A 19,995-nucleotide genomic window follows, 5' to 3' on the forward strand; every position below is an offset into this window, starting at 1 on the left:
TATGCCGCTAACTCCCGCGTGCCTTTGCCGCCATCCACTATGCAAGAATATAAACATGTGCCGAAGTGAATTCATGTCGGATGAAAAGCGACGAGTAGCGTCGACAAGTATAATATCTCTCTAGGAACTGGGGACCAAGATAAAAGATAGGGTACGACGGATGGTGACTCACTGGGGTATCTTGCGGCCTCGGGTAGCGTTCAGAAAAACTGAGAGTTGGGCGAGTTGGTGTGGTTCCATCTGAACGAAAAAGTGCGCCAAAAAGACGTAGATCAGAAATAGAAGCGACAAACAGAGGCGCAATTTGTTCAGGCGTTCAGGCCTGGAAACCACCAGGCATAAAGATGGGTACCTTTGGGAGAAGAGCGAAAGAAGAGGTTTATTTGCATATTGAAGTAAGTAGTCCTGTTCAAGTGAAGCAAGTATTTCAGTCTGATCTATCTCCATCACATTCGAGGGGTTCTTTTTAAGAAGTTATTTTCCCCCAGTTCCCTACAAAAGCGCATTAGATCACCTTGTCCCAGCCAATTAGACGGATCCCACAGCACTTCGCCCATGGCCGTACCACCTTGCTGACCACCACCTCTGATCTACAACATTCGAACCTGCCTAAGATCGAATGACGCGGCAATCGGGAAACAGGGGAAATACGCTGTTTCCACGGGAGTCGTGGACATTGGCTCCTTGCCGCAATTAGTGGACTTTCAGTTATGGTCAGCTTGTCAGGGTCAGGAGCCTGGCCTTGACGTTCGTTTCGCTTCCACGGAATGCGTCGGTTGTGAACTCGAAGCGAACTTCTATGTTTGCCCGGCAGTAGCCGGCGCCGGGCCAACTTGCTGTCGAGGCGGGTGGTGGGCAAGGGGTCGCCTTGAGGGAAGCACCCAAAGAATGCCCTTTGCTATTTTGCCACACAACCGCGTTCTCCGCCGCCAGGAGATCCACTCTAAGGGTGCTCAGCTGTCTGCTGTCAGGTTTCCCGAAGCGTCGCATTTAAGTGCGACTTCGGGGATCCTGCGGAAGCAGAGTCTGATGACAGAATGCAATTTGGCGTCCCACTGCTGGTCAGTGCTGGTACTATTGTGGCAGTCTTCCTGCGAACACCCATCTACCGAGCACAGGAAAGCGCCGTGCTCGTGCCGAGAGCCATCGGGCCAGGCGAACAAATGTACGCACTTGCCCTATCCAGTAAAATTAAAGCACAAATTGGCCATCCAAACACTCTTTGAAACATTCGCAAAAGCCAAAAATTTAAATATAGTAACAGAGTCTGTCGTAGTTAACCACAGAAATCGCTTCACCAACCAAGAACCGCCATCTATCGAATCAAGAAAGAGCTCTCAATTTGTAAATAATTCGCCATTGACTATCAGGCTCACGAGGCAGGATCAACGGCGACTATCTCAGCAAATTTCGGTTTGGAGATGACATTGTCTTGTGCAGCAACTCTGGACGATGAACGCTTGCCTGTGTAACTGTCCAAAGAGCGAACTTCTCCCTTGCTTCTCCTCTTTTAATCCCCTTTCCCCGTTTAGGGTAGCCTACCGGGCTGAGCCTGCTTAACCTCCCTGCGTTTCCCTAATGACTTCTCTCTGTCTGGGGACGACAAATTGCAAAAAATGATTGAGGACCTTAATAGAGGAAGTGTACGAGTGGGGTTGAATGTTAATATACAGAAGACGAAGATCATGCTCAATAGCCTGGCAAGCGAACAAAGGTTCAGGATCGCCAGTCGGCCTCTCGAGTCCATGAAAGAGTACGTTTACCTAGGTCAATTACTTGCAGGGGACCCTGATCACGAGAACAAAATTCACAAAATAATATAAAGGGGTTGAAGTGCTTGCGGCATACATTGCCAGATCCTGACTTAAAGCTTACCACTATCATTGAAAAGAAAGGTGTACACTCAATGGATTTTAATGGTGCTGACATATCAGGCAGAAACTTGGAGGTTGGCAAAGAAGCTCAAGAACAAGTTAAGCAACAAGGAACAACCAATATTAGGGGTAACGTTAAGAGACAGGAAAAGAGCGGTGTGGATGAGAGAGCAAACGGTGATAGCCGATATTCTAATTGACATTAGAAGAAAAAATGGAGCTGGGCAAGCCATGTAACGCGTAGGTTAGATAACCGGTGGGCCATTAGAGTTACAGAATGGGACGAAGAGAAGGGAAGCGCAGTCGAGGATGGCAGAAAACTAGGTGGCGGGGATGAACTTGGGAAATTCGAAGGTAGAAGTTGGAATTGGTTGGCGCTAGACAGAGGTAATTGCAGATCGCACTGAGAGGCCTTCGTCCTGCAGTGAACATAAAATGGGATGATGATGATGAACAGGGTCTTTAAACCTTCGCGACATCATGAGCCAAGTTCTCTTATGTACCATTATTCCGACGGCCTCTTCAAGCCATATGCATTGGCGTTAAACCTGCCATTTTTATATGCAACATATCAGGCGTACTGCTGAAGCGCGGGACTCCGCATTAGTAATCGGCCGTTCTTAGGCCACATGTGCTGCAGTCATTTACAAAGGCTTTCTTTGACGTGAAGTCAAATCATAATCAAGTATCTTGATTAGTCTTGGTCGGCGCAAAATTTTGACGTCATTTTGAACTTCCTAGAATACCTCTGCAATTGCATCTTTACCTTCGGTTAAATCCGCTGGTGTCTGGATTGAAATACGTGGTGCGTAGATTAATTTATTTTGCACTGGGATCAAATGTGTCGCATCTGGAATGAATTCACTGGCGTTTGGACTAAATTAGCTAGCATTTGGAATAAGTTTAGCGGGAATACATTAGCCCATTTTCTCACGCATGCCCTCATAGTTGACAAGACTGCCCCATATATCCTCGCCAACCTTGTAGCATTTCATTAAATGCTTTATGTTAAAACAGGACGAATTGACCGCCCGGTGTGGCGTTTAGTGACTGAGTTAATGCCGATGAATTTGTGAACCTGTAGGTCTACGCGCTACTTTGGTAGCTCCCGCTCGTAACTTCATTTATAGCTGTCGCCCTTCCTCTATTTTAGTGCGTAAAGATACTAGGCCTACTTGACTCGGGAACCTATCTGTCCGTCTCTAACACGTGACATGATGACCGTGATAGCTATATATGGGGTTCTTGGGGGCCTATGGGACAATGCGTTATGACTACATATGTAAAATTGGGCCCCTCGGTTAACTCCCTTTCTTCTCGTTCATTACGTATGTATCTGTTATTTATCATTATGACTATAAAACACTACAGCTACAGTCTGCATAGAAAGAAAGTAAACCGCTACAGTCGGCGTGACAAGTAACGCTACCATGCTTCCGCAAGAAAAAAAATATTTTTTTCGCTTTCATTCGTTTCATTTATTTATACTATCAGCCCTCTCAGGGCTATTACAGGCGTGGAGAATAAAAACAACAAGAAGAAACATAGAATGCGACCGAGTTACAAGCTTTGACTCACAAAGCTTGTCTGTCCTACAATGGAAAAGACATGAAATCCAACATACAAGCGAACGTAATAAAGAAACCATTCACAATATTGGGCAATTCACTACGTGTTCTTACAAAAAATTGTGCTTTTAAGACTTTCCAACAAGGCAGTTAAGGATATCGAGGTTACAAGAGAGTCGGGTAACAAATTCCATTCTCTTATCGCCTTAATAAAGAAGCTGAACTTGAAGCAATCATTGCGGGCGAGTGGAGGAGGAATGCACGTACTATGACGATGCCTCGTTGACGCGTTCATAGGAAGCTCAAAATATTCATCTGGTTTAATATCTACTTGATTGTGAATAACTTCGAAGAGGAATTTCAATCTGTCGTATTTAGTTCTGAGCTCAAGTGGTGCTAGATGAGCTAATTGGCATAACTTTGTTGGAGAATGGATGCGACGATATTTATTAAATATAAACCTGGCAGCTAGCCTCTGTATTCAGCCAAGTTTAGGACAGTTAGTTAGGATGTGTGGGTCCCAAACAATTTTAGCATATTCAATATTAGGTCTAACTAGAGTTTTGTAAGCAAGATATTTAATTTCAGCGGTTGCTCGATTGAGGTTCCACCTCAAAGACCACAAGGCTTTAAGCGATTTGATGCACACACTTTCTGTGTGTGTATTCCAGCGTAAATATGATGTAAAAGTTAAACCCATTTTTATTTTAGTTTCATTAATTAAATAAATTATGCGTTTTGCGTGCCAAAAGCACGATCTGATTATAAGGCACGCCATAGTAGGAAATTCTAGAAATTTGAACTACCTCGGTTTTTTTCACGTGCACCTGAATCTAAGTACACGGGTGTTTTCGCACTTCGCCCACATCGCAATGGAGCCGCTGTGGCCGTGATCTGACCCCGTGACGTTGTCGTAAGCTGCCCAACACCATATTCACTAAGCAACAACGGCGGCTAGAAAGATCTCAAAGTCTTTGCAAAAACAAATTTTAATTACATAATGGGGTTTTACGTGCCAAAAGCACTTTCTGAATATAGGGCCAGCCGTAGTGGAGGATTCCAGAAATTTCGACCACCTGTGCTTCTTTAACGCGCACCTAAGTCTAAGTACACGGGTGTTTTCGCATTTTACCCCCATCGAAATGCGGCCGCCGGGATTCGATCCCGCGACCTCGTGATCAGCAGCCTAACATAGCCACTGAGCAAGCATGGCGGGGTCAAAGTCTTTGTAGGACAGCCGATTAAAATACTTCATCTAGTTTTACTTACAAAAAAAGCGTATAGAACACCTACAGCTGCTGCAACCGTCAGCGCAAAAATAAAGCAGACAGTACAGTTACCACACGAAGCAACTATACCTCGCAGAAAGAAAGCACTCCACTTCAGTTGCCACAACGCGTATACCATACTGTCGGCCATACCATATAGTTGGTACAAAAAAAAAAAAAGAAATGTAAATGAGCGACTGAAAGGAATGGTTACGTACTATCTGACAAAGCATTCTTTTCAGTCACTCATGTATATATGAGTGACTGAAAAGAATGCTTACTTACTGCCTGGCAAGTCCCGCTTGAGCAAAACGAGAAGGAGGTGAAAGCTGGAGCCAAGGTTTCGACAAGTGGACTTTTCTTTTTCAAGGTGACATATGCCTTGAAAAAGGCAAGTCCACTTATCGAAACGGTGGCCCCGAAACCTCGAAAAAGAAAAAAAAATCGGCCTCGTTGCTGCGGCTGCAGTGAGGCAAAGGGAAAAGGGACGCTGGCTTGTTATCGGGCCGCTTGCAGGTTAGCCACACCCGCTACAACATTGCTTGCCAATCTAAACACAGTGCATTTCTCAATCTTCTAATTCATCAGTATGCCGTTTCAACCGTCTAACACGTCTTGGCTTCTTTTAATTTCTTCCCTGCATCTTACAACAAGTTCATAAAAGAATTTCAGTGATCCTAATTTTTTACTATACTTACTACTGTATACATGCAAAAATGTTTATAATATTATTATGCTATTATGTTACTGTATTTACCGTGTATTGTTATTGCTCTACATATTGTATTTGCTAATGTATTATTTTCCATGTTGCGCGAATATTCCTTTCATTATACTGATGTTCCTTTTTTCCTGATTCCATACTAATATGTTACCGTATTTCCCCCGTTACACAATGCCTTCTCGAAGGCCTGTAAGGTACATGTAAATAAATAACGCCGGTGCGATAACTTCAGTTAGATGCATCGTTGCCTAAGAGCTCCTAAGCAGCGCTTGATGCGACGAATCTTACAAAATAGGTAAACTGATTGAATATACTGTGAATTTGGTTTCGCTTGCAGAGTGCTTATAATCAACTTTTTCCCGGTTGTAGTGCTCGAAAAATCGTGCTCTAGATCTAGATTACTTACCCACTACTGACGCGTCAATCAGCAGACCACCACTATTTTTGTCACTGTGACCGCAACAGAAATGGGCTCATTGAGAGTTTTGAGATAACGATATGACCGAAGGCGTATTGTTGTACTCTGTGGCTTGCTTTGCAAAACAAATTGCGTTTTTGTGCTTCCTGCCTATAGGGCTTTTTAAAAAAGTCTAGCGGCGTGAAGAATAAAACGAAGTCGGCAATGCGAAGAAGGAAAGTGGTGACTTATATAGGTGTTGGGATAAGGCGTGTAGGACGCACCTGACGAATTATACGTTTTGCCGTTTATCGTGTAGAAAACAGAAAGGCTCTGCACTTGATTTCAATTTTCTCGTCGCAAACTTCATATGAACACGCCCTCTTTCTCACTGTGATTTTTAGGAGGATATAAGAAAGAAATTCGAAATGTTCAGCATGCTTTCTAAGTACCATCGAAGGCATTCTTCAAGGTGCGTGTGCAGTGCGCCCGCACTGTCATGGTACATCCAACGAAGAGTGCAGTTTCATCTAGGTTCGAGAGTAACGGCAGCCCATGCATGTTATTTTATACAATATGTTATATAAATTAATACACTGCAGAAAATTCAGGATGGTTGTTAACTCCGTTTGTAGCGCTTAAGGACGCCTATAGATATGCTGCACGAAAGCTAGCTCTTATCACCGAAACTACGAAGGCGAAGACGCTTACTTCTTCGTGCCATATTGCTCCACGAGCCCCACGTGTGGCGAAGTGCGCGCAAGAATCTTCTCCAGGCGGTGAACATAAATAAGCGCTTACATTTCCATCGCTGGCGCGTGGTTTCACCGAGTTCAGGAGACCAACCAGGTGGCCTCGCGCGTTGGGCTGCGTGCTGAGCGGAGCGCTGTGCTATCCGTCCTCTCCTGCAGGAGCGTGTGCGGCAACGACCTGGCGGTGTGCGGTGAATACGTTTACAACCACTACTTCGAATGCCAGGACAAGAACTACTTCCTCTCGAGTGGCCGCATCAACGACATGCTCCTGCTGCCCGTGGAGAAGCTCAGAGCTCTGGTACCCGTGCTCGCTTGCCAGGACAGGCTTCTCCGGGTGCTCAAGGTCAGGCATGATCACCGTTACCTTATGGCGGCAAGGTGACAATGATTCGGTTTTAATGCTTTAGCATTCTTTGGGTACTTACGCACTTTCATGAGGATATCTATCTATCTATCTATCTATCTATCTATCTATCTATCTATCTATCTATCTATCTATCTATCTATCTATCTATCTAACCAACCACTTTTCCGCCTGCCTGGGTAACTGTGCAGTACGTCACTGTAGTTGCGGGATTGGGCAAGTACCGCTGTTGAATGAAACTATCCGACGCCGACTTGGAGCACTAGATTTGTGCCACTCCGTATGTGCTGGTTTTCAACAAACCTATTTGATGGCAACTTGGGCCCCTGGGTACGTGCTAGTAGGTATTTACCTCTCTTCAATGTGGGTCTATGGCGCCAACTTAGGTAACAATGACAAATTTCTCTCATTATGCGTGAAAAATTTCTGGTGCGCAATTCGTAGGAAAAAAAGGGGGGAAGCTGACAGGAAAAAGGTATAGTGCACAGAGTGTGTTCTGTCCTATCACCCCCTTCGTTCTTTTCTACAAATTGCGCAATAAAATGTATTTTTCTCTCCTCGTTTGTGGGGTTCTCCTCCCGTGCTCTTGGGACAAAGGAACGACAACACAGTAGTGCAAACAATCACAAGGGCATTTATGCACCTTTCATCAATGCCTGCTAGCCGACCTGCTATCCACAAAACATGCCGATGGGCGCGCGACAAATCTAGGAAATCCGACTCACCGCGACCAGATAGCGAGCGAATATGATCGCCCCATGCTGGATCCGAACGCCTGGTCGTTCGCGCGTACGGTCACGCGAACGGTGGCGCGTTCTAAGGAGGCCACGCGAGCCGGTCTCGCAGAAGCATGGATCGGCACACGCGCAGGACGTCCGCGGCGCTAGCCTAACCAAGAGGACGTGCTTTCTCCTTTTCGCGCCCGAGTAACCCCGCCGGTAGGCGGCGTTAGCAGCGCAACGCTCGCGCCATCTCTCGTACTGCGCTTCAACCACACCGACCGCCGCGGGCCCCAGGCTACGCGGCGAAGCCGCATTGCAGGAGACGGGAGCTACGCGGGAAAACAAGATATGAGTGGACGCGTGAGAGTCGCGCATCCCTACACGTTTTAACACTGTTTTACCAAGCAGGAACCCTTTTGACGCTTCAGCAGGCTGCGCTTTAACAAACTGGCTGTGGGCCGCTTTTCTATGAACGGCTTTCACGCGAATGCTTTGGAGCGCGGCGCCATAAGCGCGCTGGCTATGTGCCGCTCTTCGATGAACCAACTTGGGTCACTGAGCATGCGCGGCAACACTTCTCGGCGTGCACCGGCGCGCCCTATTTCTCTTCTTGGAGGTCAAGCGCCGACCTCCCGGCAGTGCCCCTAGATGGCGCGGCGTGTCCAGAAAGAAGAGCGAGAGACGAGCCCGTCTGCCACATGACGCGTTTCTCCGCCGCGTTGGAACGCACCGGCGCGCATACCACCGCAAATAAATTGCGCGCACCGGCGCGCAATTTTAGGAGGCCACGCGCATACTTCGTGGCTGCGGCGGTAGATGTCGCTGAGTGTTCATAGATTGTCACGAAAGCGCAATCCTACTGGACTACACGCCTCCTACGTAACTTCTTTTGGCGGTGGTAATACCGCTAGATCGATTCAGTGCTAAGCTCATTACCGTTGGCAGTCATCGCAAGATGGGTTGCGCCGAATTTCGGTCTAGCCCTAGCTTTACACTTTGCACCTGGCCAAAATGGTCTGCGTGAATCCGCTTCAACAAATCTCTGCGCATGTTTGTCGGTATCACCAATTTCGTTTCCTTCAAAAGTATGCCATTTACCACAGAAAGGTAGGCAGCCACCGGCATGAGCGGAACGGTGACATAGTCTCCCCTCGGTAGCTTCCTTATAGCCCAAGTTTGCTAAAGCCGCTTGTCCGTTCCGCCCGCGTCTGCCTGCCTGGAGACAGGTGCGCACGCCTGCAGGGCGGATCGTGTCGCAAAGTTTGGTGAATCGCACGCACATTCTGATTGGACGACACGAGGTCTGTTGACAACTGGCAACTATCGCCGACAGCAGACGACACTGGTGCGTTTGTCTCGATGCGAGTGCGTTTCCGCGTCGTGGGGATAACGCGGCTCTTCACATTCTAGCAGAACTTTTTGTTGGGCTAGTTGGTGCATATTACTGAAGTACTATAGCGCCAAACAGACGACACAAGAAGAAGAGACACGGACGAGCGCTCCGTCCGTGTCTCTTCTTCTTCAGTAAAGTCTTCACATTCTGTTCTGTGGCCGCATGTCTTGCGATGACGCGGTCAATCACGTTTCATGCATTGCACACTCACCTGCGCTGCCTTCTAAATATGTATTGCAATCGTGTCATGCCGCCACAATGGACGTATTTTCGGCCCATCACTCTCAGTGGGCGCTCAACTGGCTCGTTGTGCAAAGCCTCTCTAATCATCGAACGTGCGCCATGCTACGTCAGGCGAAAGCGATCGCCGAAAGTTAGTCGTCTGAGAATTCTTTATATATCGCTATTTATAGATATGTGTTCGGCGCGATGGCGCACTTTCTGTAATTATGCTAGCGCCAGCTTGCAAGGACACGTAACACACGCACGCGCGCGAAATTGTCGCGGAATACAGCTGCGTAGGAAGGCAAGCCGCCCCTCGACCACCGATTAGCACGCGTGCGACGCCTAGCACCGCTGCGACACATCGCACAGATATATCAATATTTGTATCTCATTTTAAATAAATAATTTAATTATGGGTTTTTACGTGCCAAAACAACAATCTGATCATGAGGCATGCCGAAGTGAGGACTCCGGAAATTTTAACCACGTGGGGATCTTTAACGTACACCTAAGTGTACGAGTGTTTTCGCATTTCGCGCCTGTCGAAATGCGACCCCCGTGGCCGGGATTCAATGCCACGACATCGTGCTTAGCAGCGCAACACCATAGCAACAAAGCAACCACGGCGGGTGATTTGTATCTTCGTATTGATACATTGTTCATATCAGCGAGAACCCTGCACAAACGTCGTAACCACCATGGCGCATCGCAGCTGGCAAAACGGCTCACACGCACATGAGGAATGACAGCGATATAATGAGACAATAAAGCTTATCGCTACTGCTCCTATCATCACTTCTGGAAGTTTTAAAGGACTAGCGTTCACCACTTCGCGGCGACGAACAACATACACAGAACACATACAATTTCTGCATGCTGGGTGCGTCGATCAGAGACTTTTCATTTCGCCACGCCCTGGACATGTACAGTGCTCACGGAATGAAACACGTCAATTTAGGGCTAAGTAATGCGCACACTTTCGTTTCAACCGGCTGCAGTTCGTGTCACATCGATGTAATTCTGGCGCATACACTTACATCGGAGTCCTGGTCACGTTTGGTGAACAAATTCCTAGCGACATGATATGCTGTTCTCGCGTACTTTGCACATATGTAGGGTTCTACTAAATGCTCCGTGTCCCATTTCATTCCGTGAGCACTCTACCTTGCTTAGAATACACGTGTATGTGATGGACTTCTCGTCAGCAACGCACACGCGAAGCATCGCACAATAAATCACGAAGTCGACGGCTTCGAATATTTCTTGCATCGCTCTCGTAAACACAACGCACACTTCCTGCGATCCATCTGTTTCTGCCGGTGTTCGCCCGCACAGATGAGGCCCGGAAGGGTACACCGGCTTGCTGCCGTCCATGCATATCTCCGTGGGTGCCGGATAACTCTAGTAAAAAATCGCGAAAGCGAGAAAACTGCACTGATTCTGACACGGCTGTAGCTCAGGCCTCGCGTCCCCATTTCGCTTCAAGCAAGCGCCATATTTGCTGTCAGGACGCCCAATGCCGTCCGCCTCAAACTAGCCAATGAGAAATGAGCTGGCATGCGAATGGCCAAGTTGCCAGTGTTCGTCAAGTTACCAGACAGCCGTCCGCTAGGCGGAGTCGAGTACCAAGGCGGAGTGCGGAACAGCAGGAGGATTGACCGAGTTTGAGCGATTAGCATGGTGGAGACATTTGCTCTAACTGGTGATCTTTTGTTGTGGTTTTCTGGTTCTCACCGTGAGTTGAGATAGTCCAGATGGTCTGCTGTAAGAACGGAACAGCGCTTCCGTCCATCGACGGCAGGAACTGCTGTCAACGTCTGGCCGCTCTGGGACCAAAATCTCATCGTCTGTGGAACAGAAGTGGTGCTAGCAGCGGACAAGCTTGCCCAGGACTTTAACTTGAAAGCGGGTGAACGCTCCTTCACCTTTTGAGGCCATGTGAAACTTAATGGTGAAGTGTGCCAATGTGTGGTCCGTGTACGGGGCGGACGGAACCTCCGCATCCCGAAGCCAAGCTTGAATGGTGAGAAGGCGATATTCCCTTCATACGGAAAGTTGGTGCGTCCAATGTAGCCGCGCTGACCTTCGCGGGCCGACGATTACCGCGTTACGTACGCTAGAACTGTGAGTGTGCCGCAATCAGGAAATACAAAAATGTGATACCCACCTGCTACATGTGGCACGATGGGGCACAGTGAGGACAACTGCCCTCAAGTGGACGTAGGATGGTGTGGATACTGTGGTCAGCGCGTTGGAGCTTCGGGCCAAGGCCTGAAAGAACACGAGTGCATCTCATGCATGATCTGGGGAGTGGCCCATCTCACTAGCGCAGCAGATTGTGTAGGCTAGTTTTGGAAGCTTGTGGGGACTGCGTAGCCCATTTCGTTGCAGCGCCATAGCGCAGCACGTTTTGGGCATAGGAGCCGCAGCGCGGCGAGGTCGCTTTCGAACTTCGCGCGCGCGCTCCACCGCTTTCCCTCTCTCTCGTTCCTCCGAGGGCACCGAACTGCAGCGGGACCGTAAAACACTTGCTGCTGTCCGCCCCCGAACGGCCCAGGGGCTCACCCGATTGGTCTGTTTGGGTGGGAACCCGCGTTCCCTCTCTCCTGGCGACTCAAGTCGACCGAGGAGCGGCAACGCGGGGAGAAGCTCTCGGACAGCGAAACGGTGCGTACTGACTTCCGATTCTCCCGGTCACCCTTTTGGTTGGCCGGTCTCGCCGAAGGTCCTCGACCCGAGGCGGTTGCGTACCTATTCGCTGCTCCTGTTCTGAAGGCTACGCCAAAGAGACGCGGCTCACTTGACGTGCGCGGTCGTACTGCGCCGAGTCGCCCTCGGAGGCTACTCCGAGCTGAAAGAACGTTGCCCTGGTAGCACTGTCGTTGGGAGCCATCCTCCCGTATAGCGGCGTGTTGCCGCGTTTTTGAGATACTGAGTGTCACCCTTTGACTTGCGGGAGCTTCGGCTCACGAGCCCCGCGCCAATACGGGTGTAACAGCTATCCTGAACGCCAAGGTGGTCGTATATTAAACGCCTTCCTTGTACTCTGGGCCTTCTCCTTGCGGCGCTCTGTTTCGCTCCCAGAGGAGACCGAACGAGCGCCCGCTTAGGGAAAACGCTACACACGCGGCTGAGCTTATCGTCCCCCTCTGAGGGGCTCGGATCCTCGGATTCGCGCGGTGGTCTAGGTGACTCCCGGCGGAGCACCCCTATAGGCAGAGACCACAAAGTGGCGCCCAACGCGGGGCCAAGGGCTCATTAAGCCTTTGACCGCTTGATAGCCGAGCCAGAACGCTTTAACGATTAGGCTCGCCGCGTCAGGTCTGGTAGCAAGAGTGGCCCTTTGCTGCTTTCCGCTATCGGACGACCCTCTGCTAAGTACCGAACGAGCGTCCACTTCGGGCACACGAAACACGCGCAGCTGAGCGTATCGTTCCTGCGGGATCGGATCCTCGGCGCGCGTGGTGGTCTATAGGTGGACCTTTAAGGAACACCACGTGAGAGAGACCACGAAGTGTCGCCTGCAACACATGCGGCTGAGCGTATCGGTCCCTTTGGGCTCGGATCCTCGGCATGCGTGGTGGTCTAGGTGGTTCCCATAGGAACACCACGTGAGAGAGATCACAAAGTGGCGCATAAGTTCGTTTGCTGGCAGAATCCTTCTCGCGCACGCTCGCTGCAGCCCACATTGGGGTGGAAAAGACAGCGTGGTGCTACGCTATTGCTCCCACTGGAGCTGACGTAGCACGTTTGTGGACGGAGCCTTGCTCTTCACGAATTGTGTGTACCTGCACATTTCTGGCAACTCATTCGGAAAGCCTTAACGCCTGAGCGATCTGGCTGACCGCACCATGTCTGCTAACCAGAGCGGCCGTTGTCCCCTCATCACGTTAGCAGACGTTGCTTTGCGCGAGACCGGGGCATGGTCCCCCCTCGAGCCGAGCATACACTCACGCTCGCGTACTGCCGCCCCCAGTGGGGTGAACACGACAGCGAGGCGCTATGATACCGCTCCCACTGGAGTGGACGTAGCTCAGTACGGGAACGGAGCCTTGGCGCTCCCCGAACCGTGCGTATCGGCACCGCTGCCTACAGCTGTTCCCAGTGGAGCTAGCGGCAGTCTGTTGCCACTTCGCCCCTCATCGGCTCCCCGTGGAGCTTACGGTGGGCAGATCGGTACAGTGGCCTCAGCCATTTCCGAGTTCTGCCCGTTGGCTGCGAACACGCGTTGAGCAGTCAGAAGGCACCGTGGACAGCTGCGACCCCCTGTGGGGCACTCAGCCGTTCCACAAACAATTCTGCTTCTCAGGCTCCCTTTGGAGTACATGGTGCAGCGCCCAGTGGCGCAGCATCGGAGCAACGACCCATTCTGTCAACGCTGGCCGAACGTGGCTTAAGCGACTCCGCCGCTCTCAGTAGCGACGGAAGACAACGGGATGGTCCCCCTAGGAACCACATTTGTTCCGGGGCTGGCGCGAACGAAACCCCCTTGGATTCCGCGCCGCTTATCGAGTTGGGAGCCATAGCTCCTTCGCTCGAGAGCACCTGTAACGCTCCAACAGTTTCCTGCGAAGCTGGAGCATACACGTTGCTGCGCAACGCTGCAGGCATGGTCGAAACCCTCTCTGAGGTGGTGAAAGCCCTTGTCGCTACGCCGAGGCTCACTCGCCCTGCGGTAAAGTTGGCCATTCCGATATACCGTGGATACGGCGACCTGGTGAGTGCCCGAGAATTCATAGAAAATCTGGCCCATTATCAGAGAGCCATGGGATTGGATGAACACGAGGTGCTGGGACGCGTCGTTCCCGCAGCACTGACTGATGCGGCTGCCAGGTGGTATCGACTTGTCGGCCACCGAGCAGCAAACCTCGGGGAGTTTCGCGTGGCCTTCCTACGCGAATTCCTACCCGCAGACTACCATGGTACGATGCGGCGAGACCTGGAGTGACGTACGCAGGCTCCGCATGAGTCATTGCAGGAATATGTGCGAGCGATGGAAGAGTTGTTCTCTATCGCTGAGCCCCAAGCCTCAAACGCGGAACGCGTCGACCGGGTGATACGGCAGGCACATCCGACTTTTTCGGCCTATCTGCGTGGCAGTCGGTTCCGTGATTTAGAGGAACTGGCCGCCGAGGCGAAGCGCATACAGGGGGACATTCTCTCCACTCGCGCGTACCGCCCGCCGCCGCCGGTCAGCGAGGTCCTTGAGCCGCGCTGTGCGTGGGGAGGAGCCATGCCCTTTCCGCCCCGGCGCCCCGCTGAGGCTGCCTGTGCAGCAACAAGCGGGACGAACAACTGGGAGCTGAGCGAACGAGCTCTGGACCCGTTCTCCTATGAGAGGCGCGTGGCTTTGACTACGCCGTCGCTCGAAACGCGCGTAAAGGGACGTCATCCGTCTTATCGCGTTGGGGAGCCTCAAAACAGAGAGCCCCGCGGCACTCCGTCGAACCAACCCGGGAGGAGAGCAGCTTATCCAGCTCGAGATCGGGCTGGAATGTGCTGTTTCCGCTGTTCGCAGCGGGGTCACATGGCAAGGGATTGCACCGTTGACAGTCCTCCGGCGAGGCAGGGAAACGGAAACAGCGGTCGCTCGAGAGCGCACGATCGGCCGAACCCTTGTCAGCTCCCTGTGCGTACCGGACACGCTGTGATGCTGGTGCGCACGCGCCGTTTATTCCGATCACCCTTGCTGGTCGTGAATTTGCGGCGCTACTGGACACGGGCGCTAGCGCCTCGTTGTTCGGCGATGAGGCTTTCTCCCATTTGAGCAAGCACGCAGTGCGCTTGAGAGACAGCCGAATGACTTTCAACCTTGCGAAAGGCGTGGCCCATTCGGCAGGCGCCGCAAGGCTGACCGTCAGATGGGGGGAACGACTGAGACGAACGCGTTTCATTCACCTCCCAGGGCTCAGTGTTCCTGTGATTCTCGGACGGGACTTTCTCATGAAAACCAGGTGGCTGTCGGTGGCTATCGCGACGGACCTTTTTCCTCGCTTAAGCCGTTCATCAGCCCGCCTGCGCCGACTCTTGCCACTGCAGAGGAGGCGTTCGGACCGCGTCGCGCGCAAAGTTCGGGGGCAAGCCCCTGCGCTGTGCGCTCGCCTGCTCCTAGCCCCCATTGGCATAAAGCAGCACGGCACGTTAAGGCACTACACCCGTTGGCCGCCAGTGGGGTTCACTTGGGTGATGCACAGAAGGCTCGGTTGCCGTCACTATTACGCCAATACGATGAGCTATTCACCGATCTACCTGGCTGTACCGATCTAGTGAGCCACAAGATCGAAACCGGTGATGCGCTTCCACTGAAGTGCAACCCTAGGCCTGTCAGTCTGGCCAAGAGGCAGGTGATTGACAGTTTGCTGGATGAGATGCTAGCGACGGACATTATCCGACGCTCTTCCAGTGCCTGGGCGTCTCCAATTGTGTTGGTGCCTAAGAAAGATGGCAGTCAGCGCCTTTGCGTAGACTACCGCCGTCTGAACGGAGTGACTCGAAAGGATGCCTACCCGCTCCCGACGATTAGCTCCATTGTAGGAAACCTGGGCAATGCGAGGTACTTTACTACGCTAGATGCCTCCAAAGGTTACCTACAGGTCCGGATGGATGATCGTGACCGGTGCAAGACCGCGTTCACGTGCCACAGAGGGTTGTTCGAGTTTACTCGTATGCCCTTTGGCCTCTTAATGGTCCAGCGACCTTTCAAAGGCTGATGGACCGCGTTCTCTGAGAAGCCAAGTGGTCACACTGCTTATGCTACCTCGACGACATCGTGATTTATTCACGAACCTTCGAAGAGCACTTGACTCATGTTGCCGATGTGCTCGAGAGGGCGTGGGCTGCCGGGATGACTTTGAATCCGGCGAAAGCCCAAATCGCGCAAACTCGAGTTCAATTACTCGGGTTTACGCTGGGCAGCGGCTCCATTGAGCCGGACGGGGAGAAACTTCGAGCCAAACTCGATTTCCCCGTGCCAAAGGACGGACGCGGCCTGCGCTGCTTTTTGGGAATGACCAACTACTACAGGTCGTTCATTGACAGGTCGTTCATTGACCTGGCCGTTCATTGACCTGAGGCCATGGACATGGACATGGACAGGCGCCATGTCCATGTCCATGTCCGTCCTGAAGTACATTCCGTCCTGTGCCCGAGTGCAGGCACCCTTGACCAAGCTCTTGGGAAAGTCTGTCGAGTGGCATTGGGGACCTGAGCAGCAAGGGCGTTTCGCCGTCTGTCTAGCGCCATTGCGGAGACAGCGCAGCTCAGGCTCCCCGACCTGACCAGAAAGTTCGTTGTCCAGACTGACGCGAGCGATTTGGGATTAGGAGCCGTCCTCCTTCAGGTATTTGATGGCGTGTTGCAACCGCTGGCCTTTGCCAGCCGCTCCTTAACACCCTCGGAGAGGAATTATTCCGTGACAGAGAAGGAATGCCTCGCTATCGTGTTTGCACTACGTAAGTTCGATGTCTACCTTGACGGGACGAAATTTGTCATGCAAACAGACCACAGTGCGCTAAGCTGGCTGATGCGGCTCCGCGAGCCTGCGGGCCGGCTCGCACGCTGGGCCCTCCTGATACAGCATTATGACTTGTCAGTGCAATATCGAAAGGGGAGCACCAACGTGGTAGCTGACGCGCTATCTCGTGCTCCATTGTCCACCGGGAGCCTTCCTCTAGGTGCGACAGCCGATGGCGGCGCCTTTCCGCCAGCAAGTATCAGGGGCGAAACGGTGGCCGAGCCGCCGAGCGGTGAGAAGGGTGAGCCCGCAAACGGTCAAACCCGTGCCGCTATCCAGGCAAGCAGCGTGCCGCAAAGCAGGCGAGAGGGGGAGCTTCTTGAAAGCGAACCCACGACGCCGACGCGGACGGTAGGAATGGCTGCAGTCCTGAGTGGGGATGAGACCAGGCCCGCCTGCGTGGGTACTGGAATCGCATTCAGCCGTTGAATCTGGTACTGAATCGCATTCAGCAAAATGACCCGTTTTGTCGCGCTTTGAGCGACGGTCTCCGGGAGACAGAGCGCCGAGACGCTGCTTGTACTGCAGCAGGCGCGGTGGAGGCGAAGCCAGCGTGTGTCGCTGTGGCCTCTGGGGATTCATATTTGCTGGATCATGATGGGCTCGTGCTGAAGTACATAGCCACCGATGATGAGTCCGTAGACGCCTTTAAGGTGGTTATCCCCAAGAGTCTGAGAGGCGCACTGTTGCGATCTCTCACGACGAACCCTTGGCCGGTCATATGGGTGGCTCCAAAGTTTTTGCAAAACTGAGCCAAACTGTGACCTGGCCGGGCATGAGGCGGGATATACTCCGTTATTGCCACTCCTGCCATGTCTGTCAAATGGTAAAATCATGAGGAGGCACGCCACCTGGATTGATGAAACTAATTGACAGTGTGCGTCCGTGGCAGATAGCCACCTGCGATCTAATGGGGCCTTTCCCCAGGAGTAAGCTGGGGTATAGCTACTTGTTGTTAGTTGCTGATCATTTTTCGAAATGGGTTGAACTGTTTCCTCTTCGGAAGGTGACAGCACGGGCGGTGCTAGGAAAGATCCTAGAAGTGTTCAATCGGTTCGGCTACTCGGAAAGGCTGATCACGGACAATGCGTCCTATTTCACCGCTCGGGTGTTTGGTGCGACGTGCCGTTCCTTTGGAATTGATCACCGCACTACTTCGCCCTACCATCCCCAGTCCAATCTGACAGAGCGAATGAACAGAACGCTCAAACTCATGCTCTGTGCCTTTGCCGAGCGCCAGAAAGATTGGGCTGACCACTTGAACGAGCTCGCATTCGCCATCCGAACCTCTGAAAATCGGTCAACTGGTTTCTCTCCTGCCTTCCTCAATTTTGGAAGGGATCTGGCGAATCCTATGACCAAGGTAATTCGCCGCCAGCACGAGGATGAGAAGGCGCAGGCAGACCGCTCTGCTTACGCATCGAAACTTCGGGACCGTCTTTGTCAGGCTCTCAGCAGAGCAAGGCAGAGCTTGACGAAGGCCAGAGCCCAGCAAAAGGCTCAGTACGATCGCAAGCACCGCCACCTTTAATTTAAGGTGGGTGATCTGGTCCTGAAGCGGAACCACGCGCTTAGCGATGCTAGTAAGGGGTTCTCAGCCTCGCTGGCACCTAAGTGGCTTGGTCCGTACCGAGTAAAGAGAGTTTGCTCTCCGCTCGTGTATTTGTTGAAGGGTCCCCCTACCGGGAAACTTAGTCGTGTCCATGTCGCAGACCTGAAGGCCTATGTCGCTCGGGCTGGCGATTTCACGCCCGAGCCCGTTCGCACAAGGCGCCAGTGACAGGGCACACCCGTTGTGGCCAACCACAAACGGTACAGTCTGAGGAAGCGATCACCTGTGTGATATCGCGACGGACGGCGGACCCTCTCCGCCACCGAAGGCCCTCAGGCAACGCGCAGCCTCAGTAGGCAAACTTCTTTCTCGACGGGCGTTCCCCGAAAAGAAGTCTTGCCGCAGCCCATGCTAAGTAATTTTGCTCTAAGTGCATGTTCCTTTCATTGTGTATATGCGATTGCGTGTTACTCCTACGTAATACTTTTTATTTGTGTGCATGTAAGTGCTCCGACTTTCCAATAAGCATGTGTGCGTCCTTGTTTTGCCTTGCTGTAAATAGCGACAAACCGCACTTTTCCGTATAGTTAACTGGCCGCCAGTGCTGTGTCGCGGGTTTTCTTCACTGGCCCATTCGGGGCAGGAGCCGTTGCGGGAACGCGGCGGGGAGTCGCGGTTTTTGTTTTGTATGTGTTTCTTTTTTTTCTTTTTTCTTTTTTGAGAGGCCAGTTCGCACGTCGGCTACTGCTTTCCTTTTGAGGGGGAAGCTGCGGTCGCCTGGCTGTTGCTTCCGGATGTGCGCATGCGGGAGGACCGTCGTAACGGTGTTGCAGGGTTGTGGTGTGCTTGCGCGGCTAGTTGAGGGCGGCAGCAGGAATGACTGCCGAAAAGGTGTGCAAGAAGCTTGTTGTGTCGTTCTTTTGTCGGGCTCTGCGACGCGGCCGCAGCCGCTTTGTGTGCGCGCGTCTGGCGGCATTTCTGTGAACGTGTTGTGTGGGGGTGGTGTGTGCGTGTGTGAGTGCGCCCGTGCCCGGGGCGAGTGTGCGTGCGCGCTTCGTTGGACGCCCTAGATCGCCGGTGGCATCCCCGACCTTGTGCCCCTACTCGCACCTCCTCGGGGAAAGGCGAGCGAAACCCACTGCGGCCCGCGACGCGAGACCAACCTCGCTTCCCCCGGCTGGCGGAGGGGATATTTCACGGCATAGGTCCCATCTAAGAGTAACGGGATAGGGTTGCGCCGGCGGTCCTGGCCCAATTCCTTGAGCGCAACTTTGAACCGCCGTTTTTGTGTGTGTACTGCCGTGTGTGCATTGGTGGCCGCCTCGGTGGGGGTCGAGGCGGACGGGCGAATGGGGAGGCTTCCCGCGTTTTTTTCGGGCGCCTCCGTAACTCTTGCGCGTTGTGCGCGGGCACTTGTCTCCCTGACTTCGAGGCGCAAGGTGTACCATCGATGGCTCTGCAGTCCTCCGCAAACGGCGACCGTCGCGGTGACTCCGCTCTGCAGCATCCAGGGTCAAGGGCAAAAGAAAGGCTTGGCTCGCAACGGGACCTGGTTGAGGCCGGCCCGGCCCCTCGGCGGAGCCGGACATCCAAGAGGAACCGCCGACCGGGTCAGACGAGTGCTCGGCGGCAGGACCGGG

The 19,995-nt window shown here is 52.3% G+C and overlaps 1 protein-coding gene and 1 long non-coding RNA gene across 4 annotated transcripts in view; one reads left to right on the top strand and one right to left on the bottom strand.

Annotated features, from left to right (window-relative positions):
* LOC129386084 (uncharacterized) overlaps positions 1-19,995 on the bottom strand; it is a 73,516-nt gene that overhangs the window by 20,046 nt on the left and 33,475 nt on the right. The gene's annotated exons all lie outside the window — the stretch shown is intronic.
* The window catches only part of LOC126535888 (BBSome complex member BBS7-like), a 155,554-nt gene that overhangs the window by 13,969 nt on the left and 121,590 nt on the right, over positions 1-19,995 (top strand). For all 3 annotated transcript variants that reach the window (XM_050182737.3, XM_055073326.1, XM_055073327.1), the window contains exon 5: positions 6,743-6,929. In XM_050182737.3, coding sequence (XP_050038694.1) covers positions 6,743-6,929 — 187 coding nt within the window. The remainder of the gene's footprint in view (positions 1-6,742; positions 6,930-19,995) is intronic.

The sequence above is a fragment of the Dermacentor andersoni genome, chromosome 4, assembly GCF_023375885.2.
Source record: "Dermacentor andersoni chromosome 4, qqDerAnde1_hic_scaffold, whole genome shotgun sequence".
Taxonomy (NCBI): Eukaryota; Metazoa; Arthropoda; class Arachnida; order Ixodida; family Ixodidae; genus Dermacentor; species Dermacentor andersoni.